Source organism: Drosophila erecta, unplaced genomic scaffold (assembly GCF_003286155.1).
Source record: "Drosophila erecta strain 14021-0224.00,06,07 unplaced genomic scaffold, DereRS2 tig00000382-arrow-arrow-pilon, whole genome shotgun sequence".
In the NCBI taxonomy this organism is placed as follows: Eukaryota; Metazoa; Arthropoda; class Insecta; order Diptera; family Drosophilidae; genus Drosophila; species Drosophila erecta.
The window spans coordinates 467005-486420 of NW_020825235.1; the positions used below are offsets into that span (position 1 = coordinate 467005).

At 37.0% G+C, this 19416-nt stretch overlaps 1 protein-coding gene across 1 annotated transcript in view; it reads right to left on the bottom strand.

Annotated features, from left to right (window-relative positions):
* LOC26526182 (cilia- and flagella-associated protein 58) overlaps nucleotides 1–17923 on the bottom strand; it is a 130167-nt gene extending 112244 nt beyond the window's left edge. Inside the window, exons 1-3 of the mRNA XM_026983575.1 lie at nucleotides 17751–17923; nucleotides 6651–7294; nucleotides 6447–6585 (exon numbers count right to left, since the gene is read on the bottom strand). Of these exons, the coding sequence (XP_026839376.1) occupies nucleotides 6447–6585; nucleotides 6651–7294; nucleotides 17751–17816 (849 nt within the window). The 5' untranslated portion in view covers nucleotides 17817–17923. The remainder of the gene's footprint in view (nucleotides 1–6446; nucleotides 6586–6650; nucleotides 7295–17750) is intronic.
* Between the last annotated feature and the right edge of the window lie 1493 nt (nucleotides 17924–19416).

Genomic DNA, 19416 nt, shown 5'->3' on the forward strand with positions numbered 1-19416 from the left:
CTGAAAATTCTTTAAAAGGTCGTAATGCTTACCATTAGTAGCCATATCGAATCCGTATAAGGCAAAATACGGAGAACAACCAATGATCTGATGGTGAGCGTTTCGCAATGCACAACTTATTGCGTGAATGTGCAGATCCCATTCGGTGTGATCCGAAGGAAAGGCTCTAAAGCCTGCAATTAAGGATCTATTAACCCTTACTGGGGCATTTGCTTGTGGAGAATATAAATATAAATATAAATATGCTTCACTCCCAATAAAGTCAATCAAAAATTGAAATCAGACGATTTAAATTGAACTCCATTGTCACTTATAATGCAGCGCGGTACTCCATATGTCAAAAATATATTATCTTGCAGAAATTCTTTTATACATTTTTTCAATGGTCACAGCCAATGAAATTTTGAAAGGTGATTAACCACTATGAGCAAACCAATATATCCTCGTTTGCTCCTCGGATACGGACCTAAAATATCTACATATAAACGTTCAAATGGCCTGTCAGATATAGCTGGCTTACCCATAGGAGGCGTTAAGGATTGATTTGGGGCCTTAGTGGATTTACACACATCATAAGCGCGAACACAAGCGCACCTGTGACACAATGCCTGGTCAAAAAAAGTTACGCCGTATAAGCTCCAAAGCCCATGCCACCATGGGCGGTCACTACTGACTCGTGAGCCCGACGAATGACACTTTCTGTTAATCCTTTGGGTATCCATAACTTCCAGGCCTGCTGCATACCTAAATCTGTGCCATCTTCATGTTTAGTTCGAATACATAAATAATTACTTTTATATCTGGATAATTTCCTTCCGAAGTTTCTGATTCATTTCGCATTCGTACATAATTTTTCGCATCAAAACATGCAGAGTCGAGATAAATTTTCAATCAGCTCAATGGCTGACACCTCCTGACGTGAATGGCTGACGTGCATTCTTGAAAAGGCGTCTGATACTATATTTTCGCTACCCCTCATATGGCATAGACCATCTAGCCAACCTGCCTTCGCATAAGCGATACTAAACTAGCATGGTCTGTTATGAGCTCAAATTCTTGGAGCTCCAAATAACACCTAAACTTTTCAATTGCCAACACAGCCGCCAAGCACTCACGTTCGGTAACGCTATAATTGCGATGTGCCGTTTTTAATTTATGGAAATAAATGCCACGACGTTCATCATTGTCATGTTAAAGCTGCACTATCACAGCACCCACCCCACAATCGCTTGCGTCGCAATGTACGAAGAATTTTTTAGAGAAATCCGGGTTTTGAAGGACCGGTGCGATTACATTATTTCATAAAAATTCCATAAAAATTTCTTTTTAGTTGATAAGACTTCGGTAATCGGGAAGACTAGTTCAGAGAAGTTACTGATGAATCTTCAATACCATCCAACCAGGCCTAAAAAAACTTCTCACTTGTTTAATCGACTTTGTTAGGATCAGTCGCGATACCCCATTTGCTATAATGTGTCCCAGATATTCAACTTCATTAACGCAAAAACGACTTTTAGCAACATTCAAAGTCAAATTAGCCCTACGAAATTATTCTGCTAATCTGATAAGAATGGACATGTCAAAAAAAAATGGACGTGTCAAAATCTTCTGACACTACACAACATCATCAAGGTAACCAAAAACACATGTTTTCAAGTCTGCAGGGATCAAGGGAAAAATTCAATTCAATTACAGAGACCAAACGGCATCACTGTCCATTGATATAGTGGCCGTCCTGGCACTGTAAAAGCTGTAATGCCTTTAGCCTCATCTGTGAGGGGTATTTGCAAGAATGCATCCTTCAGATCCAATTTGGTTATGATATTACCGCATCTATATTTGGAAGCGGGCACGCGTCTTTTTTAGTACACTCGTTTATGCGTCGTGCATCTAAACAAAGGCGTACCTTGCCTGGCTTAATAACGAGCCTCATCGGAGAGCTACAAGAACTCTTCGATGGCTCGATGACGCCTTCTGACAACATTCTGTCCACCTCTACATAGATAAGTTTTTCTACAGAGGGAGAAACGGGAGCAAAAAAAACGCTGTTTTATTGGCTTAGCGTCACTGACGTCAATATCATGGCTTAAAAGGGATGTTTTCCCAATCCCTGTTCTTTATAGTTGGGAAATAAATTAATTACGCTCTCTAATCGCTTTTCTTGAGATGAAGAAAATGAAAACTTTATTAGATTAGTATCAGTACTATCTACCATTGGATTAGAAGTATCAATGCTGGATATTACACCGATATTTACACTGAAAAATTCTCCAAAAATCTATCCCTAAGATGACACGCTTGTTTATTGATGGAATAACATAAAAATCGAGACGTTTTGTTAGCCAATTATAAGCTATATCCGTGCTTATAAAAACAGTTATTTGGTGGCTGCTTCCATCAGCTGTTCTTACACGTGATGAGATTTTTAGTAAACGTAGTAAACGAATGTCCGAGTGTGGATGTGGAGATGCCTGTTTAAAAGTACAGTATCTACAGTATCTATGGTCAATGCTCTTACTCTGTATAAAAACTCCTGAACTGTAGGGCCATTAACTGTTCCGTCATATTTTTATCCCCAACCCTGAATGATCTGGGTTACTTTCTCTGGACTCAGCATTGTATCACTCGGCCTTGTCGAAGCTGCACTAATGTGAGACACACGCGGAGATGACAGTTGCCGAGCAATACTAGGAGAATGTAAGCCGTTTGATAGGCGTAAGTTGTCAAATTTGGCTTGTATGAGATGTTCGATCCTTCTAAAAATTCTGTCATAATCGATTTCTCTAAAATAATATGCAGGAGGATCGGAAATTCGCGGCTGATAGCGTATATTTCTATTTCGACCTCCACCACCCCTAGGCTGTCGACCTTGGGTGAATGGTGAATTAATTGTTGCCTGAATTTTTTGGCTTTGTGACTCATTTAAGTCAGTTGCCCCCCTTTCGTCATCTACTTGATAATTTAGGGTTACCCCAGTATCGGGGTTTCTTTTAGTTCGTGTGTTATATACTTTGAAATAGCACCTTTACAAGTGCTTGCTCCAGGCTCTAGTTGTGCTGAGTAATGCAAGTCCTGTATTATACCAGGACACTCTGGATATTTTTCTAGATGTGCCACGATACACTGATTGTGAACTCGATGTCCACCTGCAGTAGTAACTATGTTTTCTGATGCCAGCAGATGTTCTAAACAAAGATTGCAAATAGCTTCAGGATCTCCTGCAGATGCATGTACCTGCAAGTCCTCTCTTTTGCGTGCTTAAGGCATATTTGTTCTTTAAATGTTTAGAAAAATTGTATTATAACATTTTTTTTTTTTAGTTGATCATAAAATGTTTATTTATTTATTTTTTTTTTTATTTTTTATTTATGTTTAATAATTCATAAGTTTTTTTTCCCTTATGCTATTCAGGGGAGTTGATGAAAGGGTAGTTTCAATTTTTCTAATCTATCAGCAGTCCGCTTCGGTCATACACTCGCGATGACTCTTTAATTTATAAACTTTTCTTGTTGTAGCTGAAAACCTGCATAATAGGGTGATGTTTAGCCGATCTGAACTTATCACATTCCATATTAGGCCGATTTCCTCTGCTGAATACTCCAACAATGAAAACTTATTTGACGGTAAATAGCCAACGACTCATCACATTCTAGTGACTTCGGTATCCTCATTAGAAAGTTCGATTCAGTATTGAGGTTTCTCTTCATTATTATGAATGCGTTAGTCTATTGGTAAGTTTACTTCCTTAATAGGAAATTTAGTGAAAGAGTGGGCCACATTGTATAGGAAATAGGAAATAGCAGTTTGCTACTATAGCATTTGCACTTGGGATAAGTGAAGGCGCGACCGCTTAAATTTTCAACTTATTGTTAACAGCCTATTTTCCGAAGTTAACTTGCGATTTAACAAACTCGGTATACATAAAGGCTTGATGGATTTCGCCTTCTAGTTAAATGTACCTAGTAGTTTCTGCGTGGCCCCACACTTTGGGCGCCAAATTCTGTATTTGTAATCTTTCATAGTAGATTGAGTGGTGAGATCTTTGCTAAATTGTTGGCCGTTGGGACATAATAAAGCCGTCACTCGATCAGAAAGCCACATTGAATTTAATTTATAGTCCCGTGAATATTACGTAGATGAGTAAGATTTATAATTAATGCAAAGAAAAATATTAATAGAAAGAACGAAATTCTGTTAGCTCATGGGTGTATGCTGCCGCTATGCCAGTATATCTAATGGAAATGACGTTACACTGATGGTATAGTTACCCGCCTCTGTACCCACCCTCCATGATTTACCCTTGGAACTATATGGTAAATCTAATTTATGTGTTACCCTTTTCGCTTTTTCAAATAAGGAAAACTATATTTATTTATCCAAACATTATAAGAATTTTATGTTAGCCATGTTGTCTAGTTGATAGGAGCAAAAAAAAATTAGAATTTAATTTTAGTCAAGCTAATTTAATTTAATTCTTTTTATCATTAAGTAATTACGTTAACTACAGTTTATTTATTCCATTTTTTGTTTCTTTAATTTTTAAAATATTCAATATTTTATTTCTATTTCCGGTTTCGCTTGCTAACTTTAATTGAATTTATTTAATACTTTCTTTGATTTGGTTTCTTTCGAAATTTATGTTTTTTTTTCTTATTTCTTTCCTAAATTTCGGTAAATTCTGTTTCACTAATTTAATTTCACTACATTTTTGTTTAATGTAACATTCATTTTCTTGTCTTTCACTTTAAATTTTCTCCTGTAAATTCTTTAAATGAACGGCCGGTTAAACGAATTATTTGTTTGGTTTGCCAGAAGCATCGCTTTTCTTTGGGACAATCCAAATAATTATTTTTTGTTCTATAATATCATTGATTTGTTTATTAACTTCTTGGTCAAATGCTTGGGGTATTTATATGGTTTTTTGTAGATAGGTTCTTTTTATTCATTTTCATTTTCACCTTCTTTGTACTGAATATCACTGTATTCACTGTTTCACTGTGTGAAACTTGTTACCTTTCTTCCGTATTTAGATGTTCTAATCTGAATACGTCAGATTCTCTTAACTCGTCCTTTAAGGCGTAGTTAGAGTTTGACTCATCTGGTTTTGAGTGGGGTTTCCATTTAATTTTACGGAGGTTTTCTCCTTTTTAGGAGAAAATCATTTGATTAAATTGACCGTACCACATTTTAAATGGGTAGCAATTTATATTGACTGTTTGTGTTGAATAGTTAATTTGAGTGTTGATTGATTCTAAAAAGATTCTGCCAAATAGTAAATCATATTTTTCTGAGAAATTCACATTCTTTATTCACAGAATGTTTGTTTAGTCCGACAAAGTTTGCTTGAGTGCAATGAAACGTTTTGGTTCAATACTATAGTGCCATTTATAGCGTGTACTTTCATTTTAGAGAATTAGATTGGGAAATTAAAGAAACTTTGTGACTTAAGGCTTGATTCAAGCGGGATTCAGATAATAGTTGTATCAGTAGGTTGACAACCACCGATTGTACGCAGTTCTTTTGCGGATAAATAGAGTTTATTGTATTACGATTTACGTTCACTTAGCGCCGATTAGCGAGGTTCAATCATTAAAAGATACGCTTGGTTGTACAAGGATATTTTGTCACTAGATTGATATTTGTAAACGAGTCGTACAACTTTTTCTTTTTATCCTACCGACTGCGCCATTTACAAATTCAGACCGATGGTTTAATAAAAAAAACACATGATTGAGTTTTATGTATTATTAAACCTTTTATTTGATTTTTGATTATCACTAAGTTGGAAGTTTATGTTGGCTTTAGCGGAGTTATCGCGATGGATAACGTACTCAGTACTGAACTGCTGCATTGAGACATTCTTGCTGTTTTATAGGCAATTTGGGGGAAAGTTTATTATTTTAGTTGGCTTGCCAAGTGGTCGAATGCAAATGGTTAGGCGACGAGAGTCTATGTTTATAAGGGCGACAAGAGTCTATGTTTATGATAAGACGACAAGTGTCTATATTTAAGATTTGCGATCTGTGAGAAAGGGTGGCTTTGGAACATGACGCTGTTTCCAAGGATAATCGAAGGGCTCTCGTTCTTTGATATTTTGTATTTGATATTTATTTTGTATTTATTTATTTTGTGTTAGACATTAATGTGTGTAAAGTTGTTTTAATTATCTTATGGGGAGTTATGGGTGTAAGAATTGATATGTTACTATATTATACATGGAGAATAGGGGTATTGTCCCGCGGACAACGACTTTTAGATAAGCTCTCACGTTATAGACGGAATAAACATAAACAGAGCAGGGGACATATTTATAAACCAGCCAATTGAACTCCAATTATTACAACGGTAATTGTATAATATAGTAACATTTCCATTAGGAATTTTAGTAATTACCTTTAAAGGTACATAATTTAATTTTTTTTTTGTCATGTATTATGCATTATTACCTGTTGTACTACTAGCTTATGCTTTATCTCCACAGTCGGCATATGAGATAGCATCCGTTTTAATGTTTCATTAGTCTTTTGAGCCTCACACAATTTATTTTTGATGTTAGAGTTTTCTATTGATTGCTTTAGGGACCGTCTGTTTGTATAAATAAATAATATTAGAAGATATAACAAATTATTATAATTACTCTTCAGACTTACTTTTGCAATAGTTGTAATTTTTCAAGCAATTCAAATTTCTTGGGATCTTCTCCTTTTAATATACGCCACCGATGTACTCCTGTTGGTGTTCTTGCGTCTTCAGTTAGAGCACGTATACGAATATGTTCTTGATTAAGAGCGCGCTGGAGGCGTACAATTTCCTTTCTCATGTCAGCAGTACTTTTAATTGCATGTTTTAGACATTCACTTTCAGTGTGAAGATTAGAAATCTCTTTCTTTAGTAATCTTATATCTTCCACACGTTGATTATATTGTGTTGTTCCATTATCAAGGGCATTTTGAGCAATTTGAAGCTTTTCTTTTATAACAACAATCTCGTCATTCCGTCGTACCATTTGCAATCCAACTAGATTACGTTCCTTTCTCATTTCTTCCAATTCGTGCCCCATTTTCATAAACTTTAGTTCATCGTTTGATATTGTCTTTGCTAACATTTCGTTTTTTGCTTTCATCTCTCTCATATCCTTACGTAAGCCAGCCACTAAGTTTTCTTTATTTTTAAGGTCCGATTGAAGTTCTTTTATATAATTATTGAGATGTTCTATTTTTAAATTTAAAGAATTTATTTTTACTTCGTTTGCGCTTATTTCAGTGGTCAGTTGCTGAATTTGATGACCAGATTTCTAAAATTATTAAAATAGTTTTTATGATTTCAGTTAGTAATAATACATTTTTACTGCAATGTATCTTTTGAAAGATGTAGTCACACGGATGGGCGGCAAATTAGCTTTGGTGAGTTAGCTGCGATGGAAGAAGGGGCTGTTTTTTATAATCGTATGTAACAATCTTTTTAAGTTTTTCTCTCGATCTCAATCACACTATCGTTTGTTCTTAAGACTATACATTTAATTCTATCGATATTAGTGTAATATAATATTTTACATTTATACACAGTTTACACTTAGTATTTTAAATTTATGCACAGTTTACATTCGGCCAACCTGGTTTATGATTGACCTCGACGATAATACAACGTTTGTCCAATGTATCAATCTCGCTGGTTTCAGTATACTCTTAAATAATTTCTCTCAATAATTTCATAACGGTCATTTTCAAATAATCTACTTTGTAAGGGTTGCGATATTTAGGTGCGGTTTTTAACTCTAGGTGTTGTATCAATATTACGTATAGCTACAAAATCCATTTGATGGCGCATTCTTATGTTGTGCGTGCTGGATATTTTTAATAGAATTTAAACGAATAGTGTCTAGGTCTTTTTTTTCTCTAAATTAAACTTTTCTTCAATATATTATGATTATTCGCCAACTATAGGGCCTTTTTGACTAACACCAAATAATAGAAACTAGGTGATTCTTGAGTACTACTATGAAATAATTATAAATGGCAAACTCTACTTTATTTAATAACTTATACAAATCTATTGGCTCTGATAATTTACATAACATAGGTGTCACGATTCTGTTCACCCTCTCTACTTGCCCAATGGGTTGTGGTGCACCTGTAGCCACTTTATCTATGTAACGTTCTTAAAGGAAGGTCGAAAACTGTAGAGAGGTAAAACAAAGAGGTGTTTTCATTTTGATTGTATACTTGGTAATGGTCCTAGATGATCTATGTGATTTGGAAAGGTATACATGGCTTTGGAATACTATGAAGTGTGCGATTATGAATGGTTTTCGGTACTGAGTGTAATATGCACGGTTAAAAATATCTTATAAAATATCTACTTTAATTTTCACATATTTCAGCAGCAAGATTACCTAATCTTCAACGTGACAACCTAATTATTTGTTCTTCCATGCAGCTTGGATCATGCTGACATAAGGATTCGTCACTACCCTTTTTATAAATAACGCCATCTAATATTTCAAATGCAGTGCAACTACCTTTCTCTACGGCTGATCTTATCTGCATTATTTCAGGGTAATATCCTTAGGTGTGCTTCGAGTGCTTTTAACGACTCTACTATGAAAGTTTCTATTACCTCCAATACATCTGGGTACAACCACGTTGTCTTTACTATCCTCCATGCAAAAATTATTGACTTCTATTCTCTTTGCTAATTTCACAATGTTGCGTATTTCTCCTAGGTTCTGTATCTACTAAATGTGGTTCTATATTTCCTACTCTATTCTCTGTGTTTTTACTATTCCCTACGGAATCGCTACAGGCTCAACGGTATTCTCAATATATTGATTACCCCCTATGGCCTCTATGGCATTATCAATATTTTCTTTAAGTACATCTAATACTTCCAATTGTCTACTCACTACAGAATAATAATAGTTTTCCAATTCCAATGACCATCTCGGTATTTTAGGGTTTAACGCTTAAATAATTACAACACTAAATAATTACAATCTGTCACTAATTCAAAATACCTATTCTCTAAATAAAAGTAATGCAATTATAATCGATAGGATTTCTAACTCGAAACTATGAAAACTAGACTCAGCTTCATTGGTTTTATCTGATTAAAAAGATTCTGGATGCATCTTGCCAGCGTCGCACTGTGGGCAAGATGATTTTTCTAGTGGGAGTCACATTTTTAAATAATAGGTTGGCAAATATCTCCCTTCCGCTTTTTTGCTCTTTATTCAATGCCTTATAAAAAGTGTTACAGTGATCGGATTTAGTTCAAACATGCGCCGTTTTGTTCGATAATCTGTTTCCATCTAGATGGCAACTTCATAATACCTCCCTCGTAGAAGCCCCCCTCCTTATTTGCGAAGAACTCGGACAGCCACTTTTCACAAGCCTCTTTTGAGTTCAACTTTACACCACCAAGGGCATTCGCCATGGACAGGAACAGGTGGTAATCACTTGGCGCTATGTCCGGGCTATATGGTGGATGCGATAAAACCTCCCATCCGAGCTCCCTTAGCTTCTGACGAGTCATCAACGAAGTGTGTGGTCTGGCGTTGTCCTGGTGGAACACTACACCCTTCCTGTTGGCCAATTCTAGACGCTTCTGGTCGATCGGCTGCTTCAAGCGGTCCAGTTGTTCGCAGTAGATGGTAGAATTAAGCGTCTGGCCATATGGGAGCAGCTCATAGTGGATGATTCCCTTCCAATCCCACCAAACACACAGCAAAACCTTGCTGGCCGTCAATCCCGGCTTGGCCACTGTTTGGGACGATTCACCGGCCTTCGACCACGACCGTTTTCGCTTGATATTGTCGTATGTGATTCATTTTTCGTCGCCAGTCACCATCCGCTTCAAGAATGGGTCGAGTTCGTTCCGTTTCAGCAGCATATCGCAGGCGTTGATTCGGTCCAGAAGGTTTTTTTGCGTCAAATCATGCGGCACCCAAACATCAAGCTTATTTTGTATCCAGCCTTCTGCAGATGGTTTAAAATGGTTTGGTGACTAACTCCCATCTCCTGGGCGATGTCACGAGATGCCACATGCCGGTCTAACTCGATGTATTCCATGATTTGATCGGTATTTGTCGTCACAGGTCTTCCGCCGGCTGGCTTATCCATGGTTTCGTTTTCACCGGCTCTGAATCGTCGAAACCATTCCTCCGCGGTTCGAAGTGATAGAGTACCATCCCCCAAAACACCATTAATCTCACGGAACGTTTCTCTGGCGGATTTGCCTTTAACGAAGGAAAACTTTAAAATAGCGCGAATTTCGGCGTTAGTGAACTCCATGTTTACACGTCTATAACTGTTGAACGCAATATCCAAACTAATCATAGCGTCGTTTTGTAGGTTATGTCAAGACCTTTCAAATTATGTATAGTATTGCCAGATACGAGCTCTGTAGCGCTTTGTACATAGCCGCGAAATTCAAAAGACAAAAAGGCGGAAGGGAGATATTTTCCAAACTAATATTTAAATACAGAATATTTTTTTTTTAACTGACCATATCCGCCTGAGCATAATATAAGCATAATATGAGCATTATATAATAGTTTGTATAAGAGTTTTTGTTTGTTTACATGATCAGCTGTGAGCTTTCAAAGTGAACATATGTTTCAGCGCATGGTCTGCAAATATTTGGCGTAACGGTTTCGTGTTTGTTGATTGACCTTTAATTGAAACAAAGTAAAACAAATTAATTCAACAACTTCTGTTAGGAAGTTCTAAATATTACCCGTATTTTTATGTTTAGCAAAAAAAAATGTTCGAAGTTTGTTATTTTACCAGGTATGGCATTATACTTAATAAAATCATATTTGGACTATAACTTGTTCAAGCTGATCTCACCATTAATGTTAATTTTTTTAGAATTATATCCAACTTCGACCAACTGTAAAGTCTGTTGCACTTTTTAGGTGAAATGTCAGCCCAATAGCGCGTGCTTAATTCCACTTAGCTTAGCGAAAATGATCTCGCAAACAGAGCTGTCTTTTTAAAAGGAATTGGTATTCGGTACAATTTTAAAGAACCGACAGCTCTCTGAAATGTAAAATGAAAGGATTACTAGAAAATTAACTAGTTTTATGAGCCGACTTACAGAAAATTGGAAATCATGTCATTACAACAGCTGGATGAGCCACTGTTAATATACAATGTACAATCAAATTCAGATCTGGGTTGGCCCAAGAAGGATTTTGGTGACCTGTGCCACAAAGTTCAAGCCAGAAAAGTGTGTAATCTTGTGAAGGACACCACATGTGATGAATGCTGGGAGAGAGCTCCAGCCTATACAAATCGGGATTGCAAAGCGCATCAAAAGTTTTTTGTGCATTGAATGCATATGAAATATTCTGAGTATTTTTATTTGAAAAATTACATTTTATTTGTTTCTTTTGTATTAATTGGACGTCCATTATTTTCTTTGAATCTCGTCCAAATAAAAAGTAATGGTAATAATGTAACTAACTTTATAAGCTTTTTCTTGAGATGCATGCATCATCAATGCACTCAGTTTGTGCAAAAAATAATATTTGTTGTCCACCTATTCCGTGGTATTTACTTCTTTGCAGTTTCAATTTAATATTATTTGGAACTAAAGATTTTTGAATAAAACTTACTGGGTTTCCTTTGTCGAATAAAATTAAAACTGTAATGCAACTCTCTTTACCATAAAGAAATCGTAACTTAACATAACAGATTCTAGGTCTTCAGTGCCCGCCAGTTCCTCATATCTTGGTACAGCTGCAGTGGTAGCCCCTCTTCTTCGGACAGTCCTGGTATTCGTGGTCCTGACTATAGCAGTTGAATCAGATATCTTTGGGCGTCTGCAAGCGCTCATAATATGATAATATGCCCCAATTTTCGACAATGGTAACGACGTACGGCTGTAGGTCCTTGCTGAACATTTATTGATTTGGTCATCTTAACGTTACTCGAAGTCTTCGGGTTTGCAGAAACCACACGCTGATCACATATCTTTACTTTGTCATATATGGTTATCTTCTTACGTAATTTATCCAGTGATTCACAAAAGGCTAGAGAAGTGGCAGCACCCGTTTTGTCTTGGAGCCTACTCCCCATTGCACGAATTACACCAGAATCCGCTAAAATATTTTGATTTGAAATAACACACAAAGCGATAAAATATTGTAATGTGGTTTCATCAGTCGATCTTTGTCTTTCTTCCAGTTGTTTAATCACGTCCGTCACTTTTCGTTCAAAAACCGATAGCAGCTCCGAAAAGTAATTAATCGACGTGTTTTATATCAATGACGTTATTTATGCTTGTTCTCGTCCCTCCTTCCTTCATTCACATATTCATTGTCTCTCGATAAAGCATCCATTTGCTCGTTTTGCATTGCATTCTGTCTTAATGTCACATTTCTAGCAGTTATTTTACCTTACTGCTGCATTACCGCTTCCGCCTAATGCTACACTATAGTTGCCTTTTTCTTCCTCCTGCATGCGCTGCCATCGTCTTTGGTTACAGTAATTGGCTTCTGGAAACTTTTAATTTCAACAGGATCCTCGTACACATTCTTTTTGGCCCCGCCGATCATACTAATCGCTCTTCCAGGAATCCGTTCTTCAACTGTCTCTAAGGTTTTTGCTAGGTTTGTCTAGGTTTTATTTTTATTCTTGCCCATTATACTCTCAACGATGCTGCGCAGTTGAACAATAGTCGCGTCTTTACCAAAATAAACATTTTTGATTTTATTATGTCAAATATGTCAATTAGCTCGGGTTTTGATTTTGAATAACACTATATTCCATTGTATTCCTGCTTTATTATTATTATCTTGGTTATACCCCACACCTGGTTTCTGTAACAAACTTTTTAAGCTTTACTTTATTCACGTTACTTTTTTTTCAAGCTCTCGATTCCAACTCCTCGATCTCGATCACACTATTCTTTGTTCTTAAGACTTTACAATTAATTCTATCGATATTAGTATTCCGTAGTTTTATACACAGTTTACACTCAGTATTTTATGTTTTACACTTAGTTCAAAAAAATTATAAGCAAATTAATAAAAATTTACAAGACTAATAAAAAATGGAAAAATATCAAAACATGTGGGCAGTTTCGGGCGGTTTGTGGGCGTAAAAGTGGATGTGGCAACAATATTTGCTGCAACTACTGCGTCTATCTCGATCTATACATCTCGATGTATACAGACGAGCATATCGACTCGGCTATTGATATGATATGACTATTTTTAGTCGGAAACGCTTCCTCTTGCCTGTTACATACTCTACCTGTAATTGTCCCCAGTTTTCCAGAAAATTGCCTCTTCTATAGTATTAAAATCCATGCCAAGAACTTTATGAGCTTTATTAAGAATAACAAAACTGCCAAAAAACCAAAAATGTCATAGAAATTGTTGGGTCTTGCAACAGCCAGCACTTTCTAAATTTGTTAAGTTTAGAGACAGAATTACACTCTACTGCACCTCAGCTGAGCGATAATCTTTCGATACCTCGCTGTCTCTCTCATTTTCTCTCCCGCATGCACCTTTTGCTTATCGTTCTTCTGTTCGTTCCGCAAATCAGTCACTAAAACACGCATTTTATAAAAAATAGGTAAAGAAAAATCCTATTAGCCCAATATTTGGGTATTTCTGCGTAAGTTTCTGCGTAAGTAATATAGTGCAAATCATACAAAGCTGTTTAAAGCTCTAAATTTAATAATATCGCTGTTGTTGTAGGGTCAAACAACCGTGAATACTGTTTGCGGTCATCTTCCCGATTGCCGCTTTCTTATTACTGCTGCCATGGCTGCTGAAATTCTGGAAACTTTACCGCTGCCGCAAAAAGGGTGACATGTTTAAAGGGGGCTGAAATTTTTAATAGAGTGGAGCGGTTAGCGGATTCCTTATCAAGCTCTGCGCTAACTTCGTTTGACGATTTCGACCTGCATGGTAGGTTAGAGCTGATTGATGAGCTACAACAAACATTTAAGAAAATTCTCAACGTGCTCGAAGAACTTGAATTTGACGAAATTAAAAGTAATGAGTGAAAAATTTGATGATGTTCTCGTAACGCTTATGTCCACAGTGCGGGGGAGAAGCTGACGGCATTTCTCCGTGCGATTGTGCCCATCAGTAGTCTTCTTTTGAATTTCGCGGCTATGTACAAAGCGCTACAGAGCTCGTATCTGGCAATACTGTACATAATTTGAAAGGTGACATAACCTACAAAACGACGCTATGCATGATATTGCGTTCAACAGTTATAGACGTGTACACATGGAGTTCACTAACGCCGAAATTCGCGCTATTTTAAAGTTTTCCTTCGTTAAAGGCAAATCCGCTAGAGAAACGTTCCGTGAGATTAATGGTGTTTTGGGGGATGGTACTCTATCACTCTATCACTTCGAACCGCGGAGGAATGGTTTCGACGATTCAGAGCCGGTGAAAACGACACCATGGATAAGCCAGCCGGCGGAAAACCTGTGACCACAAATACCGATCAAATCATGGAATACATCGAGTTAGACCGGCATGTGGCATCTCGTGACATCGCCCAGGAGATGGGAGTTAGTCACCAAACCATTTTAAGCCATCTGCAGAAGGCTGGATACAAAAAAAAAGCTTGATGTTTGGGTGCCGCATGATTTGATGCAAAAAAACCTTTAGGACCAAATCAACGCCTGCGATATGCTGCTGAAACGGAACGAACTCGACCCATTCTTGAAGCGGATGGTGACTGGCGACGAAAAATGGATCACATACGACAATATCAAGCGAACATGGTCGTGGTCGAAGGCCGGTGAATCATCCCAAACAGTGGCCAAGCCGGGATTGACGGCCAGGAAGGTTTTGCTGTGTGGTGGGATTGGAAGGGAATCATCCACTATGAGCTGCTCCCATATGGCCAGACGCTTAATTCTACCATCTACTGCGAACAACTGGACCGCTTGAAGCAGGCGATCGACCAGAAGCGTCCAGAATTGGTCAACAGGAAGGGTGTAGTGTTCCACCAGGACAACGCCAGACCACACACTTCGTTGATGACTCGTCAGAAGCTACGGGAGCTCGGATGGGAGGTTTTATCGCATCCACCATATAGCCCGGACATATCGCCAAGTGATTACCACCTGTTCCTGTCCATGGCGAATGCCCTTGGTGGTGTAAAGTTGAACCCAAAAGAGGCTTGTGAAAAGTGGCTGTCCGAGTTCTTCGCAAATAAGGAGGGGGCTTCTACGAGGGAGGTATTATGAAGTTGCCGTCTAGATGGAAACAGATAATCAAAAAAAAAAAAATGTTGAACTAAATCCGATCACTGTTACACTTTTTATAAAGCATTGAATAAAGAGCAAAAAAGCGGAAGGGAGATATTTGACAACATATTATCTCGATTCCAAAATCAGCTTGTTCTTAAGAAGATAAAGTCATCAACATATTGTACCCGAATAGGCGACTAGGAGAATGAGACAGATAATTCATCAGTAAATATTTCAATGCGATTTAAATACTCGACCGACATCACTGCCGTTATTGCCTCCAATATTATCGAAAGTCAGCCCTGTATAAGCATTGACATTTGCATGTGGAACATACCCAAAAATTACAATGGGCGAAGTACCTCTGCTATTATGGCATTAGTTTCAATTTATTTTTTAACTACAATGTAAATGTTTACATTTGAGTTCTTCATAGTTATGTATTTTGGGCTAGCCTTTGAGACCGTAATTTGGCCACCAAGAATTATGTAATATTAGTTTGGAAAATATCTCCCTTCCGCCTTTTTGTCTTTTGAATTTCGCGGCTATGTACAAAGCGCTACAGAGCTCTTATCTGGCAATACTATACATAATTTGAAAGGTCTTGACATAACCTACAAAACGACGCTATGATTAGTTTGGATATTGCGTTCAACAGTTATAGACGTGTAAGCATGGAGTTCACTAACGCCGAAATTCGCGCTATTTTAAAGTTTTCCTTCGTTAAAGGCAAATCCGCTAGAGAAACGTTCCGTGAGATTAATGGTGTTTTGGGGGATGGTACTCTATCACTTCGAACCGCGGAGGAATGGTTTCGACGATTCAGAGCCGGTGAAAACGACACCATGGATAAGCCAGCCGGCGGAAGACCTGTGACGACAAATACCGATCAAATCATGGAATACATCGAGTTAGACCGGCATGTGGCATCTCGTGACATCGCCCAGGAGATGGGAGTTAGTCACCAAACCATTTTAAACCATCTGCAGAAGGCTGGATACAAAAAAAAGCTTGATGTTTGGGTGCCGCATGATTTGACGCAAAAAAACCTTCTGGACCGAATCAACGCCTACGATATGCTGCTGAAACGGAACGAACTCGACCCATTCTTGAAGCGGATGGTGACTGGCGACGAGAAATGGATCACATACGACAATATCAAGCAAAAACGGTCGTGGTCGAAGGCCGGTGAATCGTCCCAAACAGTGGCCAAGCCGGGATTGACGGCGAGGAAGGTTTTGCTGTGTGTTTGGTGGGATTGGAAGGGAATCATCCACTATGAGCTGCTCCCATATGGCCAGACGCTTAATTCTACTATCTACTGCGAACAACTGGACCGCTTGAAGCAGGCGATCGACCAGAAGCGTCCAGAATTGGTCAACAGGAAGGGTGTAGTGTTCCACCAGGACAACGCCAGACCACACACTTCGTTGATGACTCGTCAGAAGCTACGGGAGCTCGGATGGGAGGTTTTATCACATCCACCATATAGCCCGCACATAGCGCCAAGTGATTACCACCTGTTCCTGTCCATGGCGAATGCCCTTGGTGGTGTAATGTTGAATTCAAAAGAGGCTTGTGAAAAGTGGCTGTCCGAGTTCTTCGCAAATAAGGAGGGGGGCTTCTACGAGGGAGGTATTATGAAGTTGCCATCTAGATGGAAACAGATTATCGAACAAAACGCCGCATATTTGAACTAAATCCGATCACTGTAACACTTTTTATAAGGCATTGAATAAAGAGCAAAAAAGCGGAAGGGAGATATTTGCCAACCTATTATATTTCTGAACATAGTATATTATTCCGTTTTAGTTTCCGCTAATAGAAAAATAGAAAAATAGAGATTTTTCTCGATACTTATAGATTATTATGTATACTTTCCTGACCCGTATAAACTTAAGTCATACATAAATAGATAGTTTTTCCTTTTCCTAACATTTTTCATTTTTTTTTTAATTTACCTCCGAGAAAGGAAAAGAATAAATAAATTAACAACGGCCCATATTCCGGTTTCCAACGTTCCTACACTGCCGCTAACTCATGGAAGCTATTTTTAGGCAGATGTCATATTAAAAAAAAAAAAATTCTGCATTATTTTGAAAATACTGAAAATTTTTTTTTACAATTTTGATGAGTAGTTTTGTAAAGGCCTAGTATTCAGGCGACAAATCGGACGTCCAATAAAAAAAACTTCATATAATAATGCACAACATTATTGGTGGATAGTCACTTCTTGTTTAAATTGAATTAAATCTGAAAATATATTTTAATCATTCCCAACTAATGTTGCAGCAACAATTTGTTTTTTTAAAATGTTTTTTAAGAATGTCAATTTTTAAGTTCTTAATAGTTATGTATATTTCTTTTAGCTTGGGAGACCAATTATTTGTAACCAAGAAATATATGACTGAAAAAAGTATATTATTTTTGGTCCAGTTTCTGTTCGCCTGAGTACTGAGCATAAAATTTTATCATGAATGTCTTCTTTAGGTTAAAACAGGACAATGTTTTAAAGAAAAACTTACTGCTTGAAGGATTCTAAAATTGTCCCGCTCTTGAGTGGTATTTTCTAAGTTACGTTGAAGCATCATTTTTTCAGAGTGCACTGACTCCAACTGTTTTTTAAAACTATGCACTTCGCGTTGTTTTTCGTGTAACTTTTCCGTAAGATCATTAACCTGGCTGGTCTTCAGCGATATTTGGTCTGAAACGAAATTTTATTTAGAGATATTTCATGTAATAATAGAGTTGTGCAATATCATTTAATTTTTAAACAGATTTTTTAGATTCGCTTTAAATTATGTAATTGCAATATTCGACTTTCCCTACTATCAGATACACGTTACTTAGATAGTGGTGGAATAGCGAACTAGAAAAAAATTTTAAAATTTTTTTAAATATGTTGGCGTTAATGTTTTGTCCGGTTTGTGGGCGTAAAAGTGGGCGTGGTAAAAAGTTTTTTGGTAAATCTGTAAATATTTACAAAATATAAAAAAAATTAAAAAATATCACAACATTTTTCAAAAATGTGGCTGTGACAGTTTTGCGGGGTTTGTGGGCGTTAGAGTGGGCGTGGAAACATTTGGAAACTTTTTTTTTTCTTCTCTTTTTATTTACAATCTGTCTTAAGTAAGTTTTATAATTAATGTTAAATCAACAGAGGCAGTAGTAATAGTAGTAAGCCCTACTACATACTCTATGCATAACATGTTTTTATACTTAATACCTGTCAGGGAGATCTAGCACGTGAAACCTTTTAAGTCTTCTGACGTTGTTATTATTATTTGCCAATCTTAAGGCTAAGTCATTTCCATTGGTTCTTAGTCTGTCTATATATTTTTTACTATGTTTTGCTATTTCTTCTTTAACATAAGGGATTCCTAAGTCTCTATAGATACTTGCATTTCAGAAATAAAATGGAGTATTAACAATTTGTCTTAATATTTGTGATTGGTAGCGTTGTAGAATCTCAATATTTGCTGGCAGTACTATAAGTCCACACGGGCTTTAGTATAACTTTACATAAACAGACAAGCAACCAGGTCATCTTCAAACTTTTAAATTTAGTTGCTGACGCATTGCTTTTATATTTGTTTTTCCTCGTTAGTCTGCGATCGTGGTGCAAGCCAAGGTAATATATTATGCAATTACTTTCTGGGCACTTTACTTTGTACAGGGTGTACAGGGTGTATATGACAGGACCTAAGACGCTTGCTTGTGGGACTCCAGCTTTTATAAAAGGCGAGTATTCATTATTTTGTTGCACGTAAAAGTGTCTATTGGTTAAGTATGACTTTAATAATTAAAAATATGGATGGTAACCACTTTTTGATTTTATATAAGCCGTCATGCCAGACTCGATCAAACACTTGTTGAACGTCAAGAAATGTTGCAGTGCAGTATTTTTTGCTCTCAAATGCTGATAAAATTTCATTTATAATCCTGTGACATTGCTCATGTGTTCCGTGGCTTCTTCTGAATCCAAAAAAGGTTGGCAACATTCTCTCTAAAAGTATTTTTTCAAATACTTTAGAAAATATTGACAACAAACTAATGGGATGATGTCACTTCATTTTCTGCCTTGTTTGGTTTAAGGATCATTATAATTTCTGAACATTTCCATTGGCTTGGGAAGTGGTCAACTCTTAAGATCGCATTACATATCAGCGTAAGAAATCGTATACACTTTGG